The 21,277-nt window shown below is 39.3% G+C and overlaps 1 protein-coding gene across 1 annotated transcript in view; it reads right to left on the reverse strand.

Annotated features, from left to right (window-relative positions):
* LOC126199384 (rab proteins geranylgeranyltransferase component A) overlaps positions 1 to 21,277 on the reverse strand; it is a 53,401-nt gene that overhangs the window by 13,374 nt on the left and 18,750 nt on the right. The window contains exons 3-5 of the mRNA XM_049936303.1: positions 14,882 to 15,082; positions 12,102 to 12,315; positions 5,760 to 5,997 (exon numbers count right to left, since the gene is read on the reverse strand). Coding sequence (XP_049792260.1) covers positions 5,760 to 5,997; positions 12,102 to 12,315; positions 14,882 to 15,082 — 653 coding nt within the window. The remainder of the gene's footprint in view (positions 1 to 5,759; positions 5,998 to 12,101; positions 12,316 to 14,881; positions 15,083 to 21,277) is intronic.

Consider the following 21,277-nt stretch of genomic DNA (forward strand, 5'->3'; position numbering starts at 1 on the left):
ACATTAATCTTTCAATGTTACAAATTGGAAAGCTTTGTGGTGTTAAGGAGACATGGAGCTGGCAAACCTCCCAGTTATGTAAGTAAATCTGTTAAGCCCAAGTTGGTCACAGCCTTGCCTCTAGAGTACTCCAAGTTATTAAAGTCAAGAAGGAATTAGCAGTCCTTAAATTAAATTGTAAATCCAAGATAAACTATTCAAGACCATCCAATAATGAAATGGCAACAGCTCTAAAAGGAATGAAAGCTGGGAAAGCATCAGGTTTTGACAGCTTACACTCAAGAGTTCTTTTTACACATGTGACAAAATACCTAGCAACAATCTGTATTTGCATTCTCCAATTTTTTTGTATTTGCATATTGTTGGTGAAGAGCAACAGTTGATATATCTCTCTTGTCGCAGTCAAAATACTCACATAAAATATTTCAATGCCTACACCAGTTTCGACTTGCCAGTAATTTTCAATTGTTGAGGAATTATTATTGGCCCAAGGCTGTGTCAAATTATGTTGATGGTGTCTTCCTGAAGACTCTATGGACAGGGGAAAATGAAAACTCTAAACTGGTTCACCCACTGAAATATTCTGTGAGAGTATTTGACTGCAACAAACATTACTGTCCAATCTGGCAAAATACCAGCTGAAATGAACCTTGCTAAAATCACAGTTACTGGCATATCACTTTACTGCATGTGGTATGGGTACACAAGCTCTATGGAAGATAACTGTACAAAAAGAATCACTATATCCATTGAGCTAGTAGATTCCAATTTAATTGCAGCTGCACTGATTAGGTCACAACATTAACTACTTTTGTAGAAAATGGTATTAGAGGCCATCTATTGTATATAATGACTGGACACTATTTATGACACAGTATGAAGACTATATACAGTGTATGAATTATTAAAGGTAATCTCAATATTTGAAAATTACAAATGTGATAAATGCAGTGCTTGGCAACAGATGCTTGTAGGTTTGCATGGGTATCAAGAAGAGTTCACAAATGACACACAAGAACAGTAATCTTACCTATCTGAAGTCTATGTTCTGCCATCAGGGAGGAAAAAGGGATTGAGGAAAATTGGAAAAAGAGAGCAGGTTCCTCAGTCAGAGAGAGAGTGCTCTCTCTCCCCCCCTCCCCCTGTCATGAGGAGGAGGTTTTGTGTGTGTGTGTGTGTGTGTGTGTGTGTGTGTGTGTGTGTGTGTGTGTGTGTGAGAGAGAGAGAGAGAGAGAGAGAGAGAGATATGGAATATAGTGTATTGGTAAACACTGTGATAGATGATAAAGGGGCATGAGAGAGAGAAGAAAGATGCATCAAACAAGGAAGACAAATGGGAGGAGGAAGGAATTCTGCACTTGAGACCTAGTGAGGAAGAGAGATTTTAAAATTGAGAATAAACATAAATGAGTAATTACATTATACAAGATGGGAAAAGGGGGTTGGGCTTTTAGTGGAGTTTAACTCCCAGAGGGCGACAGAGTTAGAGAATACATTGGAGAGTTCAGGAATATGATGCCTGTTCAAAAAATTCCACAACTTTGTCCACAAATTTTTTCTACACTTACCTTTAACTTATTGTGCATGGTCTCCTTCAAAATACTCTCTTCCACAATTGATACACTACTCCCAACGACATTTCCACTTCCAGAAGCAGGCTTGGTAGACCTCTTGCTGGCTCGCATGAAGCCCCGCTTCCAAATTTTCTTTTCTCTCATCTATCATTGCAAATCTTTGTGCTTTCAACAGGGTTTTCAACTTTAGAAATAACAGAAAGTCTGCAGGGACCAAGTTTGGAGAGTACAGAGGATGACAGCACAGCAACTTCATTTTTAGTGCAGTAGTCACGTATCAACAAGGGTGAATGTGTGGGAGCGTTATTGTGATGCAAGAGCTATGAATTGACTCGCCACATTTCAGGCCATTTCTTTCTCACAGGCATCACAACACATCCTGATAATACCACTGATAAACAGTTTATACCTGTGGCACTAATTCATGATGAACTAATCCATCAAAGTCAAAGAACATAGCTTTGACATTTGACCTGATCTGATGAGCTTTTTTGGGTCTTTGAGAACCTTTCCTGACCCATCGCCAAGATTGAACCTCTGGCCATTTTTTAACCATATGAACTATTCGTACTCAGAGTATGGCTTAGGCACTCAGAGTATGGCTTAAGCACTCATCACTGAAGGCTTCCTACATCATCTGGTGTGTGGGTGTTAAGTTTTCTTGAGTTTCAAGCAGAATTTAATGCAGGTGTGTTGCTCCTCTAACTCTGCCATCTCGAAATTTGCAAACTGTGTGACAACATTTTACTCAATACAACACTGAACAATAAGTAACAGACACTCAACAATGAAACTTCTGGCAGTTACTAATTAAACACAGACAAGTTCAGGGATGCCAACTGCATTTCGCTCCAACACAACATTGGCGTGAAATTATGACAGTTTCGGAATTCTTTGAACAGACGTAGTATGGGGAGGATAACTGAAATGACCTGTGCAGTATAGCAGACACTCAAGCCTCTTGAGGCATGCTGTGGAGTATGCTCAGAAACAGAGTACTGGATGTCACCAATGCATACACGAGCTCAGCCAGTTTAGTAGTGTTTATTCCTCTACAAAAATCATGCAGTTTATAAAAAAGGTGATTGGTTTGGTGTGGTCCTCTGCCTTTGGTGTTTTGGAGTTTACTAATGTTGAAGCTGCAATAAATGTTACTGTGTGGGTGGGTGCAAGGAGTATATTTAATACTCAGAACACCTGCAACAATATGTGCAATATGTGACTTCAGCTTGGTATGGCATATAATGAAGAAACTTTTAGACTTTCTTGCTGAATTGAGGTCATTATCAACACTAAAGGTGGTGTACGTAGTAACAATAGCTCCTGGGGGTGACTAATTTTTTGTCTACTGTGCTTACTTTACACTTCCATTTCTTTCTCTTTTTTTAAAAGTTATACTTATTTCTCACAACAAATTGAAACTGTCACAGTGTTTACCAATGTACTTTTTTTTTTTTTACCCATCTCCTCTCTCATCATCACAAGTGAGAGACTGACGCTGGGTTTCAGTGTTCAACCCCCCCCCCCCCCCCCCCAACCGATCCCTTCCATTTTGGAGGAAGTAACAATTACTTTCAAAAGCTAGCAGTTTTTTTTCTACATGCTTCTATAAACAATAGAAGGATTTTTGCCTCCTGAAGTAAAGTTTATGTCAGTCATCCTCTCAGTGTCATTTTAAAAGATTTTGCACTTTAACTTTTGATACAACATTTATATATCATAAATATTTGTCGAGTGTTCAGCCAGGTGGCGTCATCCATGTGGCACAGCATTTCAACAAGCTTACTTTTTACTATCTTCAGGCATCTCTGGAACACCTGAAGATGGCAATAAGTCAGCTTACCAAAATACCATCCTTTTTGGACGGCACCACCCAGCTGAATACACGAGAAATGTTCAAAATTTTCATACACCAGGAAAACCTAAACTCACACATATATTTATTTACTATGTAATCCTGATAAATAACCAACGACAATATAATAGGTGAAAAGTGACTCAAATGTCTGTCCTGTGGGCCGAAGGATTTAAGCCCATGAAAGTTGATACATACTTCCAGATTCAAAACACCATGCTGATTAACACTGTAAGGCATTACAGTGCATTAAATAACCCTGAACAATCTGTTGTGAGAGACTGCACAGATTTAATTATTTTTTACTAACTTTTATATGTACACTAGCAGAAAAAAATTGCAATATCAAAAAATAATTAATTCTGGGTAATGAAATTTCAGGAATACATTTGTCTAGGTAACCTATTTAAATGATTCACATTGCAAGACCAAAGGTTAATGTAAGCACAAGATAAGCCATTGCAAATGTGAAATGCTGGTACATTCTGGTTTCATGATCAGAATGTTATATGTATGCAGGCTAACGTGCATGCATTGTGTTGTATAGGTGCCAGATGTCAGTTTGTGGGATGGATTTCCATGCCTGTTGCACTTGGTCGGTCAATATAGAGACCGTTAATGCTGGTTGTGGATGATTCTGGAGTTGTCATCTGGAGACAGATGTGATCAAGCAGGCCAAGGCAACATGTCAACACACTGTAGACCATGCTGAGTTACAGCAGCAGTATGTGGATGATGGTTATCCTGTTGGGGGGCAAAAAAAAAAACTGGAATGCTGTTCACAAATGGTGGCACAAGAGATGGAATAACCATACTGACATATAAATTTGCAGTCACAGTGCATGGTATAACCACGACAGTGCTCCTGCTGTCACACAAAATAGTACCCAAGATTGTAACTCCAGGTATCGGTCCAGTGTGTCTAGCTTGCAGACAGGTTGATTGAGGCACTCAACTGGCCTCCTCCCAGCCAGCACATGGCTATCACTGACACTGGGGCGGATCTATCTTTCATCAGAAAACACAACAGATCTCCACCCTATGCATACTACAGGGTGTCTGGCTCGGTGCTGTGCTTCAAGTAACCGATTTGTAACAGTTTATTGTCTTACTGTGGTGCCAACTGTTGCTCAAATTGCAGCTGCAGATGCAGTACAATGTGCCAGAGCCACAAACTGAACATGACAGTCCTCTCTTTGGTACCATGTGGCTGTCTGGAGCCTGGTCTTTTTGCAGTTGCACATTATTGTGACCACTGCTGCCAGCAATCATGTACAATGGGTACATTCCTGCCAAGTATTCCTGCAATCACACAGAAGGAACATCCAGTTTCTCATAGCTCTATTACACAATCTTGTTGAAACTCAGTGAGGGATTAATAATGGCGTCTTTATTGCATTAAAAGCATTCTTTGAAACCCAGTGAGGGGTTGATAATGGTGTCTTTATTACATTAAAGGCATTCTTTACTAACATCAACTTGCTACATCAATCTCAAAGGTAAATAACGCTCATGACCATTACAGCGTGTATTAAGGACAAACCTGATTTCCATTCTCATAGTGGCGCTACTAATGCCAAACTTTGTGACTGGTGTGAAATTTGAATGTATGTCATCTTACACCTGTAGAAACATGCCTACCAACTTCTGTTTATGTCACAGTTTACATTCTGCTGTATAGTATACAATACTTCAAAAGTGATAAGAACTATTAAAAACAGTCAAACAGGCCCTACATTGGCTCAAGTTGCATAAAACTAGAATATTTCTACACAACATTTGAAGCTTGTCACAAATGATGATGCTTCAACAGTATGTTCAACCAGCAGCAGAAACACAACAACAACAACAACATTTTGTCGCTGTAAAGATTACAGGCATATTTGGGTATACCAGCACTGCAGCACTGAAAGGGTTGATCTCTTGTTTCTTAATAGTTAAAGGATACTAAAAACCAGTCTGATTCAAGTCCTCCAAGTCCAATTGTAAACTGACAATACTGATATAAAGAACTTATTTTGAATTATTATACAATGCGGCAGATATATAGGTATTAGTATTCCAAAGAAGTATATTCCCTGAATTAATGTCTCTTTATTATATATTTTTTACATAATCACTATTTCTCTATAGGTATTCAATACAATATGAAGTCATCTGGAAGATAGACTGTCATGAAGTGAAAGCAGCTGTTACAAGACGCCACAGTAAATAGTATAAATATAGAAGTTACAGGTAGGTGACATTTATTAGAATGCTGAAATTGTAAGAACTTTGATGGAAGTAGGTTAAGTTACGATATATACTGATAAATAATTATAAACATGTACCTTCAAATTCTTTACTTGCATCTTCTTGCTCAACACAAGCTGTGAGCAACTTCATAAGCAAACGCTTTTCCACAACTGATACATTCTTTGTGGAAAACACATCAGCTCGTGAACATGGAACTGGCTCCAAACGACCATCCAACCATGTGAGAACTCTTGTAACACTGCGGAATTCTGCATAACGGGCTATGTTTGACGAGATAAGCAGTTCCACCAATGAGCCACGAGCAAAGAGCAGCTGCAGCAAAATTAATAATGATATTAAGTATAGGGAACAACAAAATTGAGGTTTCGTAGAGGGCTGACAGTATGTGTAATATTCAACTTTTGGAATATACTGTATCTTGACATTACAAAGAAAATAACTTCTTTAAGAAAACTCTTGCACCTATCTTTATTTCATAACTACATTTCTCTAATCTGCTGATAGAATGGCTTCAACATGGGGTTACAAATGTGCATTAGTGAGACTGTGTTGAGTAGCTACATTCAAAACAGCCAACCAAATACACTAAAATAACACCTGGTTGTCTGGAATAAAACTTAACAATTGTAGCTTATATGTTTTATTTACTTTTCACTGATTTGGCTTCTCTTTCTTCCCTTCATTTAAGAACAGATACATTTTTCCTTTTAATTGTTTGTCCCACTGACACACTGTCATTTACTTCATCCATAACAAATTTTGATGGACGACAGCTTCCAGCATATTACCTTGGTTGTGTCAGATGGTGGCACAATGGTAAAATGTCAGATTGGGGATCTAAAAGGTCTAGAATTTTATTTCAGGTCAGTCCAAGTAGAATTTTATCTGATACTAACCAATTCTTTCCCCTCTGGCAATGTTTGTTGAAGTGAGAGATGTCTAGTTGCACTGTTGTTCAGAATTCATGTTACATCTCTACTTCTCACATATCCCTTTCCCCTAAAATCCCAGAAAAGCCTCACAATGTTGCACCAAACAGACCTATCCTGTCCCCACAACATCCCTGCATGCTCCCACATGCAGCATTGGCATCTTCCCTACCACTAACCAGTTCTCTCTCCCTACCCAGTCCCACACCTTTTCTGTACTTCCACTGCCAACTCCAGGTACACTGCTGTTCACCTCCTACACAGTCTGACCTGGAGAATATGGCAAGTACCGTAAACAAATTTCCCAGAAACTTTGCTCAGTGGAAGAGGGATCAAAACAAGCAAACACGTGTCTCGGGTTATCTGTAGGTATTGACACATTTCTGAGAAAACAACAGTCAAAGTTTTCAAGGTACTTTGTGCGCATTTTAGCACGCAAGTCATTTAGATGCAGTGGTGGCAAAGTTGCTAGAGCCCTGACTTCACACTTTCACACCTCGTGTTCGAAACTGTAACACTTTCTATTTGCCTTTTTTGTTTGATTTATCTACCCATGCCTGTAGAAGATTAATACACAAATGTGTAAAACAATAACTGAATGTGGAAAAATTGAAACTGTTTTTAGCGAAATTCCTATTGTGTGTCTTGTCCATAATATTTATTGGTGGTGTTGCGTACTTGTTCCAGAGGAGTGGGTTGTGGTCATCCAGCAAGTATACGCATTTACTAGCGCAGCCTGCAATGAGGGGCTTCTTTTCAACTGATTCTGACCTGCCCAGCTGGTTTTGTACTCTTGACAAAATCAGTACGGGAAACTCATCACTCCCAAATTAGTTCTCAAAGTGAACAAATAGCAATGGACCCCCTCCAAACACACACACACACACACACACACACACACACACACACACATTTATATTATGTAATAAACGTATGACACACATTGTGAAACCCAGTTGAAGTTTTATAATTAATATAACACCCTCATATCCATTTACTTCATAAGAAGCATTTGTGTAGTAGGGACATGGCTAGATCAGTGAAAAAGAAAGATAGAAAATAAATCAAGAATTGGGTTTCGAACATGGGGTGCAAAGCTGGGAAGCTGCAACACTATACACTGTGTAAACACTTCAGTTGAACTTACCATACAATGAATGGCATCTAAATTGCATCAAAAACTTTCACTGTCATTTTCTCAGAAACGGTCAAGAATCTACATTTTCACTTATTTTGACCCCTCTTCCACCAAGCTAAATTTCTGGGAAATCGGGTTATAGCACTCTCCGTGTTCTCCTTGTAAGTTGGAGCTTAGTGTCTGGAGACGACAGTGGCAATTTGGGCATGTGTTATGCTTCTCTGAATGTGTCAGAGTTTCCTACATCTGCTCAAGCACTGAAATTGGGAAGCTGGATATTTCCAGAATTGTTTTTATTTTGCCTATCAGCAACTCAGCACCTCCTCTATGCGGTGAGTAGAAATCTATCCTGCTCATACTGTTAGACAATGCAAAGTCCAGGATAGCTATGTGATCTACAAACGAAGCTGTACCCACTGTGCTCCTTTCCATGTGGTGTGAGGACTAACAAGTTATCTGGCTGTATGAGTGGCCACCATCAAACTGTGACCAAGAGACAACAGATTAACATGACTCCCCCACCCCCCAAACACAATATGCTTCACTTTAATGACAGCTTCACAGCCTCTACCATCTAAATTCTTTCTGCCAACACCAATTTTTGTGAACTGTGCAGGTGGGAGCTCTTCCTGTAATACATCTTTCATTCCTGTAACCCCCCCCCCCCATATCTCAACTTTCTCTAGTCTCTATCCTCCCCCTATCTATCCTCTTACCTGCTCCCACTCCAGCACTACATACATTTTCTGTTCCACCAATGCACCTGCTAGACTTTCCCCCTTTCTCTACAACTCTCCTCTCCCTTTCTCCCTCCTTCTCCTTACAGTCTCCCTCTCTGCACCTAGCAGCTCTAGCAGCTCTATCTTATCCCAACCACATCCCTACACACACACACACACACACACACACACACACACACACACACACACACACACACACACACACCTCCCCCATCCCTACCTTGCTACCCACCCTGCTTCGTGCCCAGTAGGCATTTATGGCGGAGTTGTACTGGTGCGAATGTGTGTGTGTGTGTGTGTGTGTGTGACAGAGAGAGAGAGAGAGAGAGAGAGAGAGAGAGAGAGAGAGAGAGAGAGAGAGATCTATTTTGGAAGGGCAACTTTTTGTCTGAAAGTTTAAAAGTTTAGCAGTCTTTTTGTTGTGCCTGTCTGTGACAACACCACCTCTACTTGGTGAGTATCAGTCCATCCTTTCCATTTTAATGTTATTCCATCCTGGATTTACCAGTCTATTTTAAAATCATATTCTTTCTTTTGGCTTCCAAACTGGTATGAACTATAATCAAAACCTCAGCTCTTCTGCATTGACGTCCTATAACACTATACCAGATTCCTCTAGTGAGCTACATCCATGTCCCCCCTCATCTCGTGTAAGTTGAGACCAATACCTCCAAACTATTTTTCTGTTTATTGCTCTTCTGAATACTTACATTTTGCCCGAAAACATCTCGATGAACAGTTCTCAATTTTCTGTGGTTTCAGTTTGATTTTTTTTTTGTTTTAGAGCATACCCCAAATAATTTATTTCCCTTTTACTTTTATATCTGAACACCTGATTTTATTGCTTTACTATTTAATTGTAATTGATTTCAAAGCTACAGGTCTCCATCTTTAGACACCTGAAGCTATCAGTATAAAATCGACAAGTAATCAGCAACAGGATGATTAGAATATGAAGTACTAATAATCATATTGTAACATGAATCTGACAATACTATGGAAAGGATACATTTCTACTCACCATATAGAGATGCTGAGTTGCAGACAGGCACAACAAAAAGACTGCTAAACATGCAAGTTTCTGGCCAAAAGGCCTTAACTGTGCAAGATGGAAGAAGCTATCTGGGTGGGGGTGGGGGTGGGGGTGGGGGTGGGGGGTATGGAGGAGTCTGGGGTACAGAGTGGAAAGACAGCAGGGTAGGGCTCAAGTACTGCTGCTTGTGGGAGCATGCAGAGATGTGATGGGGACAAGGTAGGGCAGCTAAGTGCAGTTGGGAGATTAGACAGTCATTTACAAAGGCCTTACCTTTTGTTACACTCTCCCAAATCCATTTATCCTGGACTTGTTAAAAAGTCTTCCCTTCTTCTCATGGCCCCTGCAGTGGAAACACTTTTCCACTATCAACTCTACCAATCAGAGTCAACCCAAAACCTATGTTGAACCCTGCATGACAAGTTCATTCCTCCAGCCAACTGTTATCCACCCCCACTGCCCCCAAAACATCCCGTTAACATTCCAGAATTTCTTAACCCCAAACATTACCTCACAATCATTCCCCAAATCCCTCAACATGGGAGCTAATCTTATACCTGCAAAAAGAACTTCAATCCACCACCTAAAACTGATTCCGATCTTACAATCCTACCTGCCGACAAAGGCTGCACCACTGTGTGGTTTTGAACCACAGGGATTACCAGGCGGCAGGACTGTCAGCTGTCAGATTTGTCCATTTACAAACTCTGCCACAGTGACCCAATTTCAGTAACTAACAGGATCTTCAGTCTGTCTTCAAATACTTCAGTCTGTCTTCAAATACTTAGGCCCAGCTCAGAACATCACCCTTTGATCTCTCTCTCTCTCTCTCTCTCTCTCTCCTTCCCCCCCTCCCTTTTACCAATCTCCACCACTCCTCACATTCCTACTTTCTACATGCTTCCTAATGTCCATAAACCCATTCGGCCAGGATGCCCCATTGTGAACAGTTACTGGGCCCCTACAGAGAGAATGTCTGCTATTGTAGACCATCACCTTCAGTCTATTACCCATAATCTACACTCCTATTGAAAAGACACCATCCATTCCCTCCATCAATTCTCCACTGTTCCTGTTCTTTTACCAAATGGCACCCTGCTCATCACTATTGATGCCACCCCCCATCACACTAAAATCCCTAATGCCTATGGCCTTGCCACTATTGAACACCACCTTTCCCAATGCCCTACTGATTCCCAACCTACAATCTCCTTCCTGGTCACCATGACCAACTATATCCTCACCCAAAATTACTTCACCTTTGCAAGCATACTCCCCCCCTCCCCCCAGTCTCATTTTACCTAACTGGCCTACCCCCTGTCCCCACTGTGTCCCTGTACGATCTCACAAGCAAGCAGCAATTTGCCATACCCCATCCCCACCCTGCTATCGCCCCCCCTTCTCCACCTCAACCTCCTCCTTACCTCCACCACCCAGATAGCTTCTTCCATCATATACAGTTACTTGCAATCCAGCCTCAGTGGCTTGTGTGTGAGAGAGGGAGCCTTTTGGCCAAAATAGAACATGTTAAGCTCCCTTTTTGTTGTGCCTGTATGTGTCTCAACATCTCCTCTGAATGGTGGGCAGCAATGTATCGTTTTCATAATAATGTCATTACATCACCCTGTATTTTCCACTGTTTGATTTTCCACACACATATTTGCTCTGTAATGATCTAATATGCCTGAAACTAAATATTTAATCCGTCCACTTCACAAAAATTGGAAACTTAATAGAACTTTATTATTGTCAAACTGTAAACTATTTTTGAGATTCATAATAGTGGCCATCGGGAAGATCTAAAAAAAGTTTTTTTTTTTTTTTTTTTTTTTTTTTTTTTTTTTTTTTTTTGGCGGGGGGGAGATAGAGTGATATAGTGATATCACAATGCCAAATTTCTCTGTACGTCAGTCATAACCAAATCAGGGTGTACACTTCACACCAAAAAAGTTGAAAGCCTTGAATATGGAATTTAGTATTATTACTGAACTGAAGGGATATAATATGAGTGTCAGTTTCATTGTTAGCCCCTATTTTTTGTTGAAAATCACCCCTTAGTTAGGAAGTTACGGATAACAAAATTCAACTAACAACTTTATTTCAGAGATTTTTGCAAGGCTGTCAAAGAAACATACCTGAATGGGACTCACTTATGTTCACTTAGTGATGAAAACTAGTACAGCAACTAATATTAGACATTCATAACAATTAATGGACAACTGTATTAAAAAGTCAAATACAACAACAATACTCTCTAACATATTTTCCCCAGAAACTCAAAGCAACTGCACATAATCAGTTTTGGTCAAATTTATGCAAGATCCAGTTTCAGTTATCTCTACACAGTTAAACAGAAAATCTTGCTGATCTTCAGATATTTTGGGATACAGAAAACTACTGAACTAAAATTTCACTCCATATATTATCTATCCCAGCCTCTCATTTAGGTTATCATCAACTCTAGAAACTACTTGCAATTGCACATTTTTTAATGGTTCAGCTATGTTGCACATGAAGCCTTTGATGCAGTATTTGTACAGAACAGCTGATTCAGCTACTCTCTTGCAACATCTTACCTTAGGAGCTAGATCCAGATTGAATTTGCGGTACTCCTTACGAACTCTGTTCTGGCTCCACTGCTTTGAAGGTGGTGGTATTTGCTTCTCTTCATTCTTTTTTGAGTCACCTTGTTCAGATTCTTTTTCATCGGCATCACCCTTTGCATCATCAGTTCCATCAGTTTGAGTATGCTGTGAGGATGACTGTCCTTCCACAGAATCTGCAGCTTCCCTGTAAACACGAAATGATATCTATTGAGCTATAAGCTTAACCAAGTCTCATTCATTAAAAATGCACAAAATTGGGTAGTGAAATTTTGGTACTACTTAGAAGCAGACAAACTGAAGATCAATTTGAAGCAAATGGGAGAGAATGAATTAGAATAGGAACACCTGGGAGATAAATACAACTTAGTAAGTAGTATTTAGATGATGTAGACATGTGAATAAGCTACAATGAAATCATTATAAAAAGAAGGGGAAGGAAAAGAGTAAAGTGATGTGATACATTCCCACAAAATGCACAAATGCCCTTGGATTTTATGGCAATTCACATTTACTAGCAACATACAATAAATAACTACTATTATGGAGGATATATGCATCCCTTTGTTAACATAGCACACAGCAGGCCACCTGTATCTTCATCATAACAATGCATCATACTATCCTCCTAAATTCTGACAATAATGAAATGGATGAATACTCCACATACCTGAAGATGCTTACATGGTTTCCCCATTTCACCTGACCTCAATCCTGTTGAGTCAATCTGGGCTATCACTGAGCACAATTAGCATGGCATGGACACAATCTCCTTGTGTTCTAGCTGGTAGCCAAGTAGTTATATCAGGATGGTTCTCCAATACTTTTCGTGTCTCATGGAGTTGTCAACACAATGAGTATCTATAGGTATCAGAGCTTAAGGAGTTGTCAAAGGCTGCTGGGTAAGCAGTCAAGTGTCTGATTAAACTGCTCACATGTACATAAGAAACTTTCCCACAGGTAGACATTATCTTAAGTTCCAAAAAAAATATTCTACATTAAAAAGTAGAGTCTTATGACTGGGATTTGAAAGGAAAAACTTTGCATTTTTAGTTTATTATTATCTACTAATTCATTAAGACACACAGTCTGCTGAAGTTGTATCAGTGGACAGATTTTATCCCAGAAATTAGATCAGTGATACTTAGGCATCTGGTTCATATAATCAAACCCATATCACAGTAAAAACTAAACACACACTGCGTGTGCAATTTTTAGTTTGTGACTAGAATCAGTTATTTAATCAATAACCAGAGACAGGATGTAGCAAGCACAGAATTTACTGCTTCAGATGTTCTGAGGAGCATTATATTCTGCAACTATGCAACAGGTTAGATCCAAGGAAAACTGGCAAACAGCTGTATTTTTTGAGAAGTTATTTCATTTTATTTTGGCATTTCAATATGCTATCTTCAAGCCCCATATCCATTTCATGTATAGACATTCAGATGTATCGATACTGGCATACTGGAGCTATCAGTATCTGGATACCATGACTTAGTTATTCAAGTGCTTCCTACAAAAACTTGTTAAGTCTTCGAAGGAACCACTCGACTAATGAATTCATGGTAGCCGGATACTGATGGCTCCAGTATGCCAATACTGATACATATGAATGACTATACACAAACTGCAAATGGGGTGGTTGGGTTGTTGGTTGGGTGGTTTGGCGAAGGGAGCAAACAGCGAGGTTTTCAGCCCCATCGTAGTATGGAAAGATGGGGAAAGAGGTCAGCCATGCCCTTTCAGAGCAACCATCCCAGCATTTGCCTTAAGTGATTTAGGGAAATCACAGAAAACCTAAATCAGGATGGCCGGACATGGGTTTGAATCATCATCTTGCAAAATGCAAGTCCAGCATGTTACACACTGTGCCACCTTGCTGTCATATGGGGTGTGAAGATGGCATACTGAAATGCCAAAACTTGTTGACAAAATAAAATAAAAACTTCTCAAGACATATGGCTGTTTGGCAACTTTACTTGGGGTATATTTGACCAGTTGCTGTCCTGCATCCACAATCTATCAACATTGAGTTAGATCTGTGGTGTTTCCTATTGTCAAAAAGTGGAAAGAAAAATTAGTTAATGAATCTAAAGGAATTACGAGCACTAAACTGGATGAATGGATACAGAAGAACCATTTGCCTTGGAAATATTCAAAGCCAAATGTGCTACACAGCGTGACTCACCATACCGAGTGCCTGCTGTACCCCATGGGTCATTAGATTTCTCACACCCAAGACTAGTTTCCCCTCAAGGTTTCAATATGGAAACTTGCCCTTCAACATATTTTTTATCACACTCTTTGACTTAGACCTGCATTAATGACCCCCCCCCCCCCCAATTGGTACAGTTTCATTATTTATTAATTACTTCTTTAATTTTCATTTTTCCCTCTCCCACTTCTCTTGCAGTTCCTCTCATATTCTCCTAACCTTCCTATTTTTTTTAACGGCATCAAAACTCAGACTGCAAAGCAATAGTCAATGAATTACATAATATAGCGAGTGAAGCATAAATGCACAGTAGATGTAATGTATCAGTTCTGATGGCAATTACCACTTTAATAAAGCTTCAATCTCTTCAATATTTATACATAAAAACAATTACAGAGACAATCCACTTCACAGAATACAGTTATAGTATGCGCAAATGCTTCGCAACATTAATCAAGTCATCAACTATTATCGCAACGCCAACATCAGAATCCAAAAGAAGCATTATTGGAAGGAAATATCATGCAGTACTTACTCTATGATACACCATTTCTCCTCAATATTGGTTATTACTGAGAATTGATTTCCAGCCTTTACAGCAGCCTCGCCATTCCTCAGTATTCCATCTGATAATTCAACATCATCAGTAGCCTTAGCTGGTTGTCTACATTCTTCCATCCACTTCTGGAAGCCTTCAAAGTTGAATGATGCCCATAATCCTCCATAATATTCATTGCTACAAAATGAAGAATAGAAAAGAAAGACATTAAGTTACAATTATATGGCAATCAAATCCCAGTTAGGGATTTTTAAAATATGGGATATGAAAAGGAAAATGTTTTCCATTTATTATTTCAAGAGCAGTCTCCAAAATTAATGTCAAATGTACTCACCAAAGTTAGTCAATTCAGAACGGCTTTCTATTTATGCAGAGAAAAGTTTGAAAGTATTTTCTTTTTAAGTTCTGGGCAAAGATTTTCAACCCACTCTACATACATACAACTGAAGTGGTAGGAAAGTTCTGGTAGAATGCAAATAATTTGGGTGTAAAGAAGACCACTCAGAAAATGGCAGCTTTGTTTAGCCATTGACAGGCACACACAAAAGAGAGGGAAAACTTGCTAGATAGCTTTCAGAATAAATCCCTTGTTGAGCATGAGTATAGACACACACACATATTCGTGCGAGCGCACGCACGTGCCTGTGCCCCTACATTGTGCTGGCTGGGCAGTCAATGCCAGGATTACATTTGTGCAGGTGGAATGTGGTGGGATGGGGTTTGATGTCAGGTGGGGTGGGCGGAGGGAAAGAGAGGTTGTAGGTAGGATTAGGGGTTGCGGTGGGTAGCAGCTCAGAGGAAGGTAGCAGGTTTGCTGGCTGAGAATGCAGCAGGGAGGAAGGGTGGGAGGTGCACGAGCTAGGCATATGTTGCACGGGTAATGGAGCCAGTGGAGTTCAGTGTACAATGGAGGTGGTGTGGATGGGGATGCAGTGACAGGGCAGAGGAAGGGGAAATTGTTGGGTGGAGGATGTGGGTACAGTGGTTTAACAGAGACAGAGGCCAGGATATTTATGGGAGTGAAGGATGTGTTGCAAGGATAAGCTCACCCGTGTAGTTCAGAAAAGGTGGGGATGGAGGAAAGGATGCAGATGGCCTAGGTTGTGAAACAGCTATTGAAATCAAGCATGTTGTGCTTGGCTGCGTGTTGTGCCACTGGGTGGTCAATTCTGTTCTTGTCCACAGTTTGGTGGTGGGCATTCATTCTGGAGGACAGTTGGTTGGGTTGTTATATCAATATAAAAAACTGAGCAGCGATTGCAGCACAGTTGGAATGAGGTGGTTGCTTTCACGGGTGAAACACTCTGATGTGTTCGATAGGCCTGTGGCAGGGCAGGTGTAGGAAGTGCTGGTTGGGTCGATTGCTCACGTCTTGTGTGTGTGTGTGTGTGTGTGTGTGTGTGTGTGTGTGTGTGTCCGCTAGCTCTGCAAAGGATTTTTTCTGAAAGCTAGCAAGTTTTCTTTCTCTCTTGTGTGTGACTCTCAATGACTCTGCAAATTTGACGAGTTGTTCCCTTGATACTTAAATTCAATACACAACTGACCTCATTTTATTAAAAACAGGAGGTTGAGTTAGTTGTTTTTACTGCTAATATATGAAAAATTCTATCACATTTATAATTACAATGGCAAAAACAGAGAACAATTTTTGTTTATAATCTTACTGCCTATTTTTCTGAAGATAGGCTTTCTTTGAAGATATGTTAATTAATGACAATAATACCCTCATTAGTCACATGTTTATTGGTTGTACAATTTCTGAAGCATTTCAAAGCTTGATTGCCCTGTCCTACTTCTCTATGAGTTCTGAATGTTCAACTGTCCTGTTGAAATCTAATGGAAGCTGCAGTACTAAGAGATGTACTCTTTTCTATATTAACATATGCTGAAATCAATGACTTGTTTTTCAAGAGCTGTTAGTACATACTTTCGTTGAAATTGAGTCGGAAGGTTCCCCAAAATCTATGATTCTTAGGCAAAGTGGTAATTCATATTTTTCCTCCATTCTGTACCTTCACTCTCTACAGCCTGGCGGGCAGCGATGCATTTAAATGGTCACTTTTTAATATTTTTCCTTGAATAACTTGAAAATGGCTTCTAGATAAAATGTTCCCCAATATAAAATCAAACTACATTAAACTTTCTATGAATAACGGTCTTCTTAATTTCTTCTGTAGAACTAATAGCTTCGACATATCAGGGAATGGAAAAAAATCACAAATTATTAAAAACAGTGTTTTAATAGTATGAAATAAATGTTTATTGTTAACCGAAGTGAGTCAAAAACAAATATTAAATGACTGTACCACATCTATGTGCATTACAGCTGTATTAAGGGATTAAATGTGTTCTGGTGGTGTAACATGGAAGGAGGTGGTGGTGGATGTTAATTGCATGAGGGAAGGTATGTTGGCAGATTGTGATGATGCAGTTCATTCGTTCATAGGTCTTCAAGCTGAAGAGCGAGCAGTAAGTCCCCACTCTCTTTACCTCACTACATTACAAGAAGTGCAATCTGCTGGGGCAGGCGACTTTCTTCACCACCAGCACTGCCTGCTTTTCAGTTTAACAGACTATACCCCTCTAGCATTCCCAGCCCAGTTCTCTTATGTGAAGATACCAAATAACTTCACTAAGATAGTGCTTATACAGTGGAATTATTTTCAGTTTATTGAGCAAGTTTTTATTTGCAGTTGTTAAGTGAGATCTTATGAAAAGAAAACTTAACAGGTGGTGCTGTCAACTGTCTACCACACTGAAGACCCCACTGCAAGTGTAACATGCTGGCACTATGTCATCAACAATGTCATTCTAATTTTCTCCACTATCAATGGTTGCATTTCGGCCGAAGATTCTGGGGTTGGTGGACGTGTGTGTGTGTGTGTGTGTGTGTGTGTGTGTGTGTGTGTGTGTGGTTTTTTTAACTGACGACAGCTGTGGCCAAAAGCTTTACGCGAGTGTCTTAACTGTGCCTGTCAGCAACTTGACGTGTTTTCTTTATGCAAAGTAGCACCACGTATTTTCCTACATTGTTGATATTCCCACCTGAAGTTTCCATTGTCTGATTTATTATACATCCTGTAATTGTTTCTTGGGGAGGGGGGGGGGGGGAGGAGGAGGAGTTTAGTGTTTGACGTCCCGTCGACAACGAGATCGTTAGAGACGGAGCCCAAGCTCAGCTTAGGGAAGGATTGGGAAGGAAATCGGCCGTGCCCTTTCAAAGGAATCATCCCGGCATTTGCCTGAAACGATTTAGGGAAATCACGGAAAACCTACATCAGGATGGCCGGAGACGGATTTGAACCGTTGTCCTCCTGAATGAGAGTCCAGTGTGCTAACCACTGCGCCACCTCGCTCGGTAATTGTTTCTTGTGACATAGTGGGGTGGGGTAGGTAGAGTGGTGACTTGCCTCACTCTTCAGATAGCAAATCTATTGACAAGGCAAAACGACAGTGCGTGATCACAACCCAACAACCATTCTTATCTCTTAAGTCATCCCCCCCCCTTTCTCATCCCCCTCCAGACCACAATACACACATGCAGTATTTGTTTATAACCCCCTTCATTTAACAAAAACCATTAATTTTATACCATCTAAACAGCTTTTGATTATTGTTATTTTTTCCATTATTTGAAACACAAAAACTGTTAGAACAGGAGAAAAAAATGAATAGGACCGTTTTTATAGAAAATTTAATGTAGTTTAATTTTATACTGGTAAAAATTTTCATATAAGTTGTGGTTATAGAGTTAACTATGAAAAACATAAAAATGATATCTTTAACTACACCCTCACCCCCACCCTCATCAGGATTTTTAGTACGATGCTCGTTATAGTCCTTTAAAACACTGTAAAAAAATTGTGACTACATAATTTTTTACCCCCTTTTGCCCCTTTCTTGGTCTTTGTTGACTGAGCTATTTTGCCAGTATCTTTTTGTCTTCATTCCATCTTAGTTGACAACAACTGTTTATCCCTAAAAATTATAATTTTTTACACAGTATATATGTCTGCCTGTGTCTGTATATGTGCGGATTGATGTGTGTGTGTGTGTGTGTGTGTGTGTGTGTGTGTGTGGGGGCGTGCGCGCAAGTATATACCTGTCCTTTTTTCCCCCACAAGGTAAGTCTTTCCACTCCCGGGATTGGCATGACCCCTTACCCTCTCCCTTAAAACCCATATCCTTTCATCTTTCCCTCTCCTTCCCTCTTTCCTGATGAAGCAACCGTGGGTTGCGAAAGCTTGATATTTGTGTGTGTGTTTGTGTGTTTTTTATTGTGTCTATCTACCAGCACTTTCCCGTTTGGTAAGTCACAGCATCTTTTTTTAATATATTTTTCCCGTGTGGAATGTTTCTTTCTATATCATTTATGCTTAATGTGACAGAGTTGTTTTTCTTCTTTATACTGAAGTGAGTAATGCTTGTTTTCTGGTTACCCAGTGCTAATTTATTTCATCCCACCCAATCATAAACCTCCTTGAGGCCTTCATTTGCATCTTCCAATAGGAGTTCTGGTGTTTTATCAGCTACTATGATGCTGCTGTCATCAGCAAAGAGAATTCTTTCTCCATGTCATATTGTATGGAAAGTCCCTGATATATATATATTGAATACCAAACTGGACCCAATACACTATCCTGAGGAACACACAGGTTTGTTTGTTTCATGTCTGACAAATGTTTTACTAAAAATTTACTATCAGCAGACATGTGAACTATGTGCCTTTACTTTTTGCTCACTGTTTTCATGTATGACTGGAACCATTTGTTTGCTACTCCTGTCTCATCTAATGCACCTAACTTGTGAACAAGTATTTTAAGGTCAACAGTGTCAAATGACTCAGACAAGTCTAAAACCAAACTGTGCTTCATTAAAAACACTGTATTTATTCATGAAACTCATTAATCTATCTTTCATTACTGATTCGATTATTTTGAGACTACTCGATAGGTAGGGAAGCAAGCTTTTAGTCTTGTATATTCTTTACGTTACCTTGCATGCTGCCTACACATGCTTTCAAAACAGAGGCTATAACTTCATCTATGTTTGCTGACTTCCTATTTTTAACTGTTTTACTGTCTTCCTGACTACGCTCACTGTTGTGGGAAAGAGCATCACTGCACTTGCAATGTAATTCATTGTGAGTGCTACATGTGTTTTAGGAGGATTTTGTTGTAACTTCACAATACCAGAGAAATGAAGAATTCTTCTGTAAACAATGGTTTGGGACAAGGTGGCTGGCTATTTTGAGAAATTGCACAGCAAAGTTTCAATAAAATATTATAAATAAGATGTAGCAAGTGCTCGAAATGTGATTTTTTAACTCTGATAAGTTGCTATTTTCAAATATATTTAGAGAAACAACAGATTTCTAAAATGGTAAATTTTACCCAAAATTTTATTCTTAAAAATTTGGCAGTGGAAACATTAACATTGTTTACTCACAAACTTAGTGCACTTAATGTGGGTCAGAACTGACTTACAACTGTTTACCTGCTGTTCAAACTAACCAAGCTTTACCCTAAGATCTCTCAAAATATGGATTTAAAAGATCGAAATTGCTTCACTTTCTGACACGAAGATTTGCATTAACAATTTTTGTAATATTAATGTATAACAATTTTCAAAATGAATCTATGATTCACACACAGATTCACACTAATGGTCCCCAAAAAGCATTTTCCTGACTTGAACTTCACCTGCATTACTACTACTGGCATTTACCACTGTTTACATGCACACTCTCTGACACAACTGCTATTAGCAAAAATCTGAAATTTGTAATACAACTGCTATCTCTCATTTTATCATGGAACTATTAATTAAAATGAATACAGCATGTCATGTACTGTGTTAAATACAATGACTGACTATCATTGAATGTTGTTTCCCACTGTTAACAGTTGGGGCATTCAGTCATTTACAAAATTTACCAATGCCCAAAGATTTTCTATTACCCTACCCCTGTCTCTGTTTTATAATTGTGTCTGCCTTTTCCTGTTTCATTTTCAATGAAATCCCATAGCACTTTGCTTTTATTGTCTGCATTATATATTATCATTGAATGACTTTTTTTTTTTTTTTTTTTGCAGCAAGCACTACCCTTCTTTATATCTTACTGTACTGTGCTTTACATGTGATAGGAAGAACTGTTGACTAGTACAGCACTTTTGTAAAGAATAGGAATTCAAGTGTCAGAGAGACTTTGATACCTCCAGTTATCCATGTATTTTCATTAGCTACTGCTGTTGAAGTAGCTACTTTTGAAATGTTTCCCCAAAAATTAATTCCAGCAATGCGCAGAATTTAGAGAGCTTAACATGTACATTGTTTGCTGTATACACTTCACTGGCCTGATAAAATAAAGAA

Source organism: Schistocerca nitens, chromosome 8, assembly GCF_023898315.1.
Source record: "Schistocerca nitens isolate TAMUIC-IGC-003100 chromosome 8, iqSchNite1.1, whole genome shotgun sequence".
NCBI classification, from domain to species: Eukaryota; Metazoa; Arthropoda; class Insecta; order Orthoptera; family Acrididae; genus Schistocerca; species Schistocerca nitens.